This window comes from Xiphophorus hellerii, chromosome 3, assembly GCF_003331165.1.
Source record: "Xiphophorus hellerii strain 12219 chromosome 3, Xiphophorus_hellerii-4.1, whole genome shotgun sequence".
NCBI classification, from domain to species: Eukaryota; Metazoa; Chordata; class Actinopteri; order Cyprinodontiformes; family Poeciliidae; genus Xiphophorus; species Xiphophorus hellerii.
Genome location: NC_045674.1, coordinates 20919237 through 20929139, shown reverse-complemented (window position 1 = coordinate 20929139; position 9903 = coordinate 20919237). Strand labels below are relative to the sequence as shown.

General features: G+C 37.7%; 2 protein-coding genes across 2 annotated transcripts; both read right to left on the bottom strand.

The window, feature by feature from the left end:
- Positions 1-29: 29 nt before the first annotated feature.
- On the bottom strand, positions 30-2734 carry LOC116716859 (THAP domain-containing protein 10-like). The gene is made up of 3 exons (XM_032557789.1): positions 2170-2734; positions 860-992; positions 30-734 (listed from the first exon to the last, which is right to left on the bottom strand). The coding sequence occupies exons 1-3, from the start codon at positions 2614-2616 to the stop codon at positions 544-546; spliced, it is 771 nt and encodes a 256-aa protein (XP_032413680.1). The 5' UTR covers positions 2617-2734; the 3' UTR covers positions 30-543.
- A 2271-nt stretch (positions 2735-5005) lies between these two features.
- On the bottom strand, positions 5006-9123 carry dscc1 (DNA replication and sister chromatid cohesion 1). The gene is made up of 9 exons (XM_032557788.1): positions 8823-9123; positions 7816-7984; positions 7330-7464; positions 7130-7220; positions 6904-7042; positions 6712-6764; positions 6446-6600; positions 5426-5574; positions 5006-5318 (listed from the first exon to the last, which is right to left on the bottom strand). Exons 1-9 carry the CDS (start codon positions 8990-8992, stop codon positions 5207-5209), a joined length of 1173 nt encoding a protein of 390 aa, XP_032413679.1. The 5' UTR covers positions 8993-9123; the 3' UTR covers positions 5006-5206.
- Between the last annotated feature and the right edge of the window lie 780 nt (positions 9124-9903).

Genomic DNA, 9903 nt, shown 5'->3' with positions numbered 1-9903 from the left:
AAATGATTTATATTTGCCAAATGCCACAATAGCAAAAGTAAGTGTCACATTTATTTACATCAGAATGATCTCCCTTTAAACAATGACGGAAAACCCAGCTAGTGTTATGGATTAGAAATCACGTTTCATGAAAAAACAAAGCTGTATGTAAACTTATGGTTTCAACTTTAAGATCTCTATTTGCGCAAAAATTGAAAATGGGGCCATTCATTGATACTAGTATTTTATTGTTCCCTTAAGCATTAGTGGAACAATAAATGATGTTGCTACAGATGGTTTCCAAACAATCTGATATCAGAAGAAAATCCAAAAGAAGGGAGGTTCTAGCAGCTTTTGTCCATTTCAGCTTGCCAGTTACTAACAGATATGGAGACAGAACTGAGCTTTCCATCCCAGTAAGAATTGCACAGTTCTTAGTTGTAGTATAAAGCAAGTGTATCACTATTAACTTTATGAAAAGGAGCTGGATAAACTTTTTCCCCGTACCAAAGACAAAAGCTACATGCTTTTATGTTCTCTGTTGCACCGAAACGGTCCACAGGTTCACGTTGAACTGGTTTTGATCTGAACTGCTGTAGATGTGATGCCTTCTGACGAGGCTTCCTCCTCATATTCCAGGGCCAGTCGAAGTCTCTTATTTGGTCTTTTTACCAAGGTGGGTTGTAAGAGCAGCCGGGGAGTTTTTAAGGGAACCGTGCAGACACCATAATCTCGACCCATTTTCACCTGTGAACCTGTGAAAACAACAGACTATTCGATTTACGTGGTCAGAGTAACAGAAAGCTTTCTGAATGAGTTTTGCTTCTCATATTTATTATTTTACAGCATCAACAATCACATTCTGTGCAAAGTAACATACCTGTACTTCGGGATAACCTGGTCAGCTGTGTGCCGACTGATCGTGCGTTTGTGGAAATGGATGGAGGGTCGGTCTGGGTCGCCACATGTCTTACAAAGTACATCACCTGGTACTCGGCCTTTACATGACATCCCTAAACAGCCACACAAACAGGGAGATTTTACAGCCTTTGTCCCGACCCGTCAATAATACCTTACTCTACGCTTTGTAACCAAAGCTGTCAAGACAAAATGTAAAATTAGTATTTAAGCCCCCAAAAAATCCTGTTTTCATGACATGATGCATGTGTTGAGATAATGTGGATTTGCTGGAAAGTATTTCTTAATCCATCCACTCTTCTCACAATTATTTCTTCTTCTGATTAATGATTTGCTCTGCTACTGACAAAAAGTATCTTAGGTTTTGATTCACTGCAACCAGTTAATTCTTATGCGAAGCTAATTCCTTGAATACCCCCCACTAATTTTCTTAATTATATATATTTAGTAAGTATGAGCAAGATTTTTTTTCCCTCTTTATCTATGTGTGAATAAAGTATAAAGATAATGTTTGTATTAAACTGCTTAATGTTTAGTGGAACTATCTTGAACATCCCTCTATTTTTGCATGGAAAATGCAAGAATAGGATGAGGAGCTACTCAGGAGATGTCTCCATTTCCTTCAAATTTAAGTTAACCTACAGAACATACCAAAAGTTTGGACACACCTTTTAATTCAATGAGTTTCCTTTATTTTCATGACTATTGACATTGTAGATTCACACTGAAGGCATCAAAACTATGAATAACACATGTGGAAATATGCACTAAACAAAAAAGTGTAAAATAACTGAAAATACCCCTTATATTCTAGTTTCTTCAAAGTAGCAACCTTTTGCTGTGATTACTGCTTTGCACACACTCTGCATTTTCTTGATGAGTTTCAAGAGGTAGTCACCTGAAATGGTTTTCACTTCATAGCTGTGCCCTGTCAGGTTAATAAGTGGGATTTATTGCCTTATGAATAGTCATGAAAATAAAGAAAACCCATTGAATTAGAAGGTGTGTCCAAACTTTTGGTCTGTACTGTAGCTTGTTAAAATTCACCATTATTTGAACGTTTCCAAACTATTTAAAGGCATAATACTTTTTTAAATAAGTCATTAAAAATGACTTATTTTTTTAATGACTTATCAGTGCAAATTGCTCCAGTATTAAACTTGACAGATTTCGTTTTGCAGTAAAAAAAAAAACAACCTTTGACCAGGCTCAGGCATTTTCTACCAACTGAAGAAAAAATCTTCAAGTCTAAATAACACTTTTGTAGCTTACCTGAATAAGAGGTGCCTCTGTGGTTCCTGAGCAGCGTGTTTCCTCCTCCTGTTTTATTTCCGCTGGTGCAAGCATGGTGGAGCTACCTGGTGGGTTCTGTTGGGTCTGTATGTGTATGTCTGCTTTGAGATTATTGCTTTTGGAGGGGGATGAAGCATTTTTCTCAGCCACAGCAGGATAAATCGTTGGCACCTGAAAGTCATCTATCAGATCCAGCGTCCTAACACATCCCATCGACCAGGCCATGTGGTTTTTATAACATGTTGGCTGGAAATGCTCGCTACAGATCCTCGTTGAAGGAGTGTTGCCATTCCAACACGGTTTGGTCCGCTTCACGAACTCATTCCAGGCTTTTGTTGTCTCCAAGTTATTCGGGAATCCATGCAGGCTTCTCACGTACGGCTCAGGTCTTTTCCCGCAGCCCTGAATGACGCAGGTAAACACCATTATAGGACGAATTCATTTAAAAACACGCGAATTGAGAGAAAAAGCGCAAAGAACAATGCTAACAAACGCACTGTAGTCAATAACAACCGGGTATTGTAACGTCACGAGACACGTGAGCCATTTGTTTTCTAATTACCGCCACCTTGTGGATCGGAGGATCGGGACTCACTACCTGTGAATCCCAATGAAGTAGAATGTCATAAAAAATCACTTAGTTTAAAAAGGAAAGCTTAAGTTTACATTACAAATGGAACAACATATTTCAGTTAATTTTAAAGCTCATGTTTTACAGCAAATGAAATGTCCAAATAATTTTTCCCCCCAAACATTACAGTATTAAGAAATATTGAGTAATTTAACACAGAAATGTTGCAATCATGTTATGGGTTGTCATCATGTGGGAAGCATGCTGACTTGACTCCACAAGTAAGACAATCTTGCACAAAGGTGATTTCAAAAGAAAATGCCAGTTCACAGAGAGGTCACCCAAGAACATGAATGGAAAGTTGACTGGAAGGAAATTTGTTAATTAAGAATGAGTTAATTTTTTTGTTTAAGGTGTTTGACCATATACATGCAGATTTTACATCAGACGTAACCTTTTCTTGGCTGTGTGTTTAGTGTCAGTGTAATGAGAAGTGAACCTCCATATCAATCTCAAATCTTTCGTAGCCTCAACTAGGTTTTCCTTCAGGATTTCCCTGCAGTTCGATTCTTTAACTTTCCTATATTCTCTGAAACGTCTTTTCCATCCCTGCTAAAGAAATGCATATGGCTGCCATCATATTTTTTCCTTGTTTGTGACTCCATTCAGTATTTGAAATGAAGTTTTAGAACCTAAATATGGCTTAATAAAAATGCCCACCACAATTTTCAGATTTTTAGTGGTTTAAAAAAAATCCTATACTGATAGATAGCTTGGAGCTCAAATTTAAAGCTAAAATTAAAAAAAAACCCTTAATACTATATGTATATTTTAAATATTTCCTTCTTTCTTATGTTATGTAAGACTTTAAAATTAGCTGATTATAGAATTTGTGGTAAGAAGTGAAAGATTAGACATGATGACTACAAAGAAAATAAAAGGAAGAAGAAAAAGGAATTGAGCCAAAAGAAAGACAGGAGAGTTATTCATTTCAGAGGAAGTGTGAATCATGCACACCATAACAGTTAAAAAACAACTGAGACCTCTTACCTTGTATGCTGATAAGTCAGTTGTCCTACTGGGTGATGTCAGGATTAGTCAGAGGTCCACTGCAGATAAAATCGTTGTCTTTGTGTCTGGTGAGGCATGGGATGCGTGCCTTTTCATGAGTGTCCAGTTAACTCTTTGTGACTAACCAAACTGGTTTAGTTTGGTTAGTGACAAAACTCAATCTATGAATACTTCAGAGTCAAACCTATGAGCTTCACGTGGCTTGCAAAAAATTTACAGGCAACTCTAAACATAAGAGATATTCCCACATATTACTGCATTGCTGTTGGGTAAACTATGGCTTTCCCAACCGTTCCCTCAGGTGGGGTTTTATTGAAGGCTATTTAGGAATAAAAGGCATCATGAAGACAGAGGAACTCACCACGCTTTGGTGAAGTCTCAGGCAGTTAGCTTAACAAAGTAATTAAAGATTTCCACAAGCCACATGGAAAACTCTGAAGAAAGTATGTGAAGAAAGCCAACTTCACATCACACCGCATTTAGTTGTCTCATAAAGTGTTCAGTGTCACTCTAAATATAACATGAACTTTTTTTTAAAGATCTGCTCACATCCACAAACAAGATGCTAATGTTGAAACTTTATTCTCTTCTGCTTTATTCCAATTTTTTTTGTCCGGCACACCTTTCTCTGCAAATTTAACCACAACTTTTCTACATACAGAAGTTCAAAATCAGCTGTAAACAAAGTGAAAATTTTATGTAACCAATACTAACATCCATGTGGCCTTAGGTCACATAAAACATATATAAAATTTGATCTAAATAACTTTAGATTTAACTCTAACTTCATTGATGTGTCAGGCAATGTCTTGATTTTTACAAAATTACATAGCACAAGTATTTTCTCAAGGCTCCAATAACATTTAGTGTAATATAAAATGAAGGGAAATACTTAGCATATCTTCCTGTTAATAGAACTTGATATGAATTAATTCCTGTAACAGAAATGATACCTAGTACTTTTAATGTATCCAAGTTTCCTGAAATTGGCCAGTAACTTAAATCAATCTGCTTTAAGAGTAATTTGATTACCACAGAAATGAGTGCATCACGTTTGTCAACATGTGGGGATTATTTTGATGCAGCACGCCATCTTGTGGAAAACCACCCTAACAACTCCTGCACAGTTCGAAGTGCAGCAGCTAATGTGTTCAAGTCAAAAATCACAAAACATTACAGATCCACTAATAACCAAAAATCTTTATTACACATTTTTCACCTGTTGAACAGAAAAAAGTCAAAACCGAGCGATCCAAACTGATTTAAAATCTGTACAAGTTCACTGCAGAATCACATTTTAGGTAAGTTGATTTCATTGATATGAAATTGCAAAAATGTCCTGATTTAAATTGATTTCTGGTCTTCTTGGAGACTTCATGTAGCCACAGGTCGTCTGGAGTTAAAGACTTTGACTCCGCTTTGCATTGACGATCGAGCGTATTTGGTCAGGAGCGCTCCGGTGGTCTGCTTCTCTCCACAAAGGTCTCTGGGTGCAGAGAAAAAATAATTATTTTAATAAACTAAAAAAAAAAAGAGTAAAGAAAGAAACTAACTGATCTTTTTCATTATATTTGTTCAACTGAAGCCACTAACTGTATGTATGGAGTGATGTCATCCTCTGTCCACTTCTCTCTGAGTGAGAAGAGGTGATTGAAGCGCTCCACTGTGTCCTCTGGGAGATCTTCCACTCGAAGCAGGCTGATGGTTTCTGGGCGGGAAGTCCGATCCACCAGAGCGACGCCCTGGAAGAATTAAAAAGCAGCCAGTACTGAGGTCAGAAAATGTAAACAATTTCTCAAATACATGCAGATAATGCTAAGATGTAAAACAAAGCCAGTGTGCAATAGCTAAGGTCAGTATATGACCAGCCAACCCTAACTGGTTTATTTTGTAGTTGTTTTTTTTTAATGAAAAGTAAATTATTTGTAAGTTTATTTATAGATAATGTGAAGCCAGCAGAAGAAAAACATTTTTCACAATTGTCATTAAAGTAATTAAAAACTAGGCACATGGTTGCTGTTTTCATAAAAAAGGGACTTTAGGGTAAGTTTCAATAGAATGCCGAGATAGAAAGACATCAGCAATGAGCTTAAAGGAAACATTGTTGCCACCCATCAATCTGCAAATAAATTATAGGCCATTTCCAAACTATTTGAAGTCCATTCAGTAAAACTAAACATTGCTTCTGGAATGGCTACATGCAGAAAGTGTCTTTTTCTTTGGATCTGAATGAAGTTCAACATGTCTTTGCACAGACACCGAAGTAAAGATGGCTGGTTTACAGAACTATGTCTGGAAAAACAAGAACATAGAGCCTACACAGCACAGCATGGTGGTAGAGAGCTGCTAATTTTGGGTTGATTGAATCAAACTCAAACTCCTCTGTGAACCAACGTCTTCTTGTGCCAAATGTGAGGACATCTGTCCAAGAGCTTAAGCTTGACCAAAAACTATTCGTCAACAAGACAGCCACAAAAAAGTCCAAACCTCAAGAGAGCCATGCTTTCACCTCAACAAAACGAACCCATGTTTTAATGAAAAGTAGGCAAAAATTCATTCACATATGAAGCTACACAGAAAAAAACCAAAGGAATTAGCCAGCTAAAAGATGACCTTAAGCTGCTCCAGTCTCGTACTCATGCCCTCTGGGACGCTCTGCTGCCAGACGTCCTGGAACTCCTTCAGGTTGAACTTGACGGCATTCTGGAGCAGCATTAGCGCCAGGCCCCAACACACCCTGTCCTCATGCAACGCATAGAAGACCTCGCCTGTGGAGAGGAAGCAAAGTGGGAACAAAGACAAATGTGTTATTGCAGAGAGTCACCAGTAAAGCAATAAAGTTCTTCAGACTCTCAGGTGCATCTTCATAGATTCCTCACCGCTTTCAATGTAGCGTTTCCCATAGCAGTTCAAACAGTGCTCAATCATCTCCCTGTGAAAACAGGAAACGTTATGACATGCATTTGGTTAAGAGAAAATAAACCTCACAGCGCATACAAAACTAGCAAAATGTTTCATCATAGGGAAGCATCCAGTTCATTTAAAACTGTCAACAAGCTGGGTTTCCTTACCTGGGCTCCAGTGGAGCCAGCTCCTCCAGGCTGGTATGAAGGGGAACCTTGTTGAAGGACCATGACTCAGAATCCACCAGCTGGGTCACATGACCCAGAAGCTTCATCTCATAGTCAAAGTCCAGCACTCGCCAGTAGCCTAAAGGGAAGACAGGTACTTTTCGGATGCCAACAAAATGAACATAAACAGTCACACAAAACTCCTGAAGAAGCTATTGTTGTTTACCATCGATCCGACAGGCGTGGATCGTCTCCAAGTGGTTCTTTAATTCCTCCTCACTGGCCTGAATCCTCTCCAGTAGGTCCTCCATTGTGTACTGTCAACAGAGCAAACTATTTACTGATGACTGCAACAACAGGGCTGCTTGTTAGTATTCAGCCAAAGTGCTATTTAATTATATAATTAATTATAATCATAACAATCACCCTGTTCTCTGTGTTATCCTCTTGTCCCCTTATTGCAGGTCCTTCGTAAGGATTCTCCATTAAAAGCTTCTTCAGTTTCTTCAGTTTAGGTCTCTGTTTCCTCAGCTCCCAGTAACTATTACAGAACCCCCAAATCTGAGACAGATGCAGGAAATGAACATTTACTAGGATTATCTACAGGTGTGCCTAGGTAACGGTCACTCAACATTTATTTATTTAAGTAATTCAACTGAAAAATCAAAGATCATGTAGCTTTGTTACACAAGCTCACATAAGTTGATAATTGCTTCTAAAACAGAAGTATCAAAGCATAATCATTTCTAAAAATGTGCAGCAGCATCTATATAAATGAGTTTCACCTCTCCTAGGGATTTACTAAAGTTAAATAAACTTTTCATTGACAGTCTTTACTTCTGTGCATGTGTGTGTAACAGAATAATCAGCTTTTTGGTTGCTACAGGTCACTTTCAGCTGAGATTTCCATACCTGAGTGTGCACCACATGAGTGCTGTCCTGGTTATCAGTTAGTTGGTCTGGCGTTCTGCAGCCGGGAACCAACAGCAGCAGATTGGACGTGTCTGCTATTTTCAGGTCATAGGTCTTGTCGCTGCTACAAAGCACCGCACGCTCGTCTTTATCCCCCCGAATTACAAGACTGGTGACAAGAAAATATTGGTTTAGGTAGGTATAATCACTTGACATAGTTCACTCATGTATTATTTTCACCACTCCATATATAAATTAAACAAATGTGAGTGATGAGGATGAGGTGTGGATTTCCACTGGCAGCATTTAATTAAATACAAAGTTTTAAAAAGCACTGTGAAGAAAGCTATCTGATTTGGCAAATGCAGAGGCAAAGGAGCCGAGGTGGCATTAGTAAGCTAGGCAGTCCACCTCATTTATCTCAGACAGACTTTGCTTCTGTGTGTTTTATCAATGCCAAATTTTCATATATGTTCATATATAGGGCTCAAACAAATACAAGTGAGCAACTTTGCAGCAATTTAAGAGAAAACGACAATCATTAGACAAATCTATGTATTCTAATAATCATTTGCCTAATATGATGTAGTCTGATTATCCAAAGAAGTTTGTTTTCCAGTTTGTTTTTATCTTGATAAATAACTATTTATAAATTAATGAAAAAAAAATCCAGAAATTGACAGATATGATGTTTTGTAGCTGACAAAAGGTAAGATGAGATTGGCTGATTTTACACATAGGTTTATCTAATAAGTGTGGAAAACTGTTGAGCAGCGATTCGTGAAAACATTTAAATGTAAACGTTTTGGGGGGACACTGCTTAATTTCCTTAAACTCTGTCAAGCTGGCTTTTAGTGCGGCTACAAATCTAGATGTAAGACTGATGCTTGGCTAAGGTGACATATTGATGTACGTCACAACAAGAAATACACAAAAAACTTCGAGATTATTATACCAACAAGTTTGAAAAAATGCTATGAATGACAATCATTGTTTCTCCAGCGTACCTTTCTCCAGATTCTATATGTTTGCACAGGGTTTCATCCAGCTCCATCAGGCAGTAGTCTGCAGATGAAACATTGTCTCCAAATGATAAACAGTGGACAGTTGAGAGTAAATCTTCCTCTTTTAGTTTAGCGATCTCCAGCGTGGCCTGCACCTCTTCTAAGGTCCTCATTCTCGGTTAATGCTTTCCCAAAGCCTTGAGATACAGTCAAAAGTCGACGTTAGTGTTACTTTCTGTCTAATTTACCCGCTTTCTCGTTCAGTCGCGGACAGGAAGTGAGGTAACTACTACCGGTGTTACATCGAATTCTGCCACCACCGCAGCTGGCTGTTGCTTCCAGTAATTTACATTTGCAGTCTAGAGTCGATACTGCAACAGTCATGCCTAAAATCAAAAATGTATTCCTTATGTCGCTCCTTGTTACATAAGTCATTTCAGCCGGAGAAGATCTATTTATCTATTTATTTATTTATCTATTTATTTATTTATTGGGGGATTTGGTGATTTAAGGAAAGTGGTCTGATGTACACATGATAAAGGTCATATTATTTCAGGTTTTCTACAAATAATATGACAGCTGAAAAGAAACAAGTGTTTTCAAAGGGAAAATGTACTAAATTGGTACAATCACACTCCATACATGTGCAGACCCTTAAACTAATATTCCATTGCATCAGTTTCATCTGATGCAACCTTTGCAACATTTCTCCAAACTATGACTTTAGCTAAAGAATGAATTGGACAAATGTCTGAAAAGTCCAAGTTGGACAGCTGAAAGTTTTTTTAATACATCAGATTGATTAAAAATGATGGCAGGTGTAAACTGAAGAAAATGGAATGATGAAATGTGATTTGAGAGTGTTTCTACAAGGTGCTTACAGGTACTGCCAAGGGTGAGCATATTCATTAAATTTGTTATAGAAGCCCATTTCTGCTCCTTTGATGAAAACAAACACACGTGTGTCTCAAAGTTATGACACAAGCTATTTCATAATAATCAGAGTCTCTCATAATTATCAGATGGAAAAACTCCAAATTATGGGATTCCATCTCATTATAGTAAAATAGTATCTCAATTGCGT

Excerpts from the sequence above, each read along its gene's own strand:
- LOC116716859 (XM_032557789.1), bottom strand. The coding sequence starts at position 2,616 with ATGGTGTTTACCTGCGTCATTCAGGGCTGCGGGAAAAGACCTGAGCCG. Across the intron at positions 993-2,169 it reads CAGAGGCACCTCTTATTCAG|GGATGTCATGTAAAGGCCGA; the intron begins GTAAGCTACAAA and ends GTGGCTGTTTAG. Across the intron at positions 735-859 it reads CAGGTTATCCCGAAGTACAG|GTTCACAGGTGAAAATGGGT; the intron begins GTATGTTACTTT and ends TTGTTTTCACAG.
- dscc1 (XM_032557788.1), bottom strand. The coding sequence starts at position 8,992 with ATGAGGACCTTAGAAGAGGTGCAGGCCACGCTGGAGATCGCTAAACTA. Across the intron at positions 7,221-7,329 it reads AGGATAACACAGAGAACAGG|TACACAATGGAGGACCTACT; the intron begins GTGATTGTTATG and ends CTCTGTTGACAG. Across the intron at positions 6,601-6,711 it reads GAAACGCTACATTGAAAGCG|GCGAGGTCTTCTATGCGTTG; the intron begins GTGAGGAATCTA and ends TCCTCTCCACAG.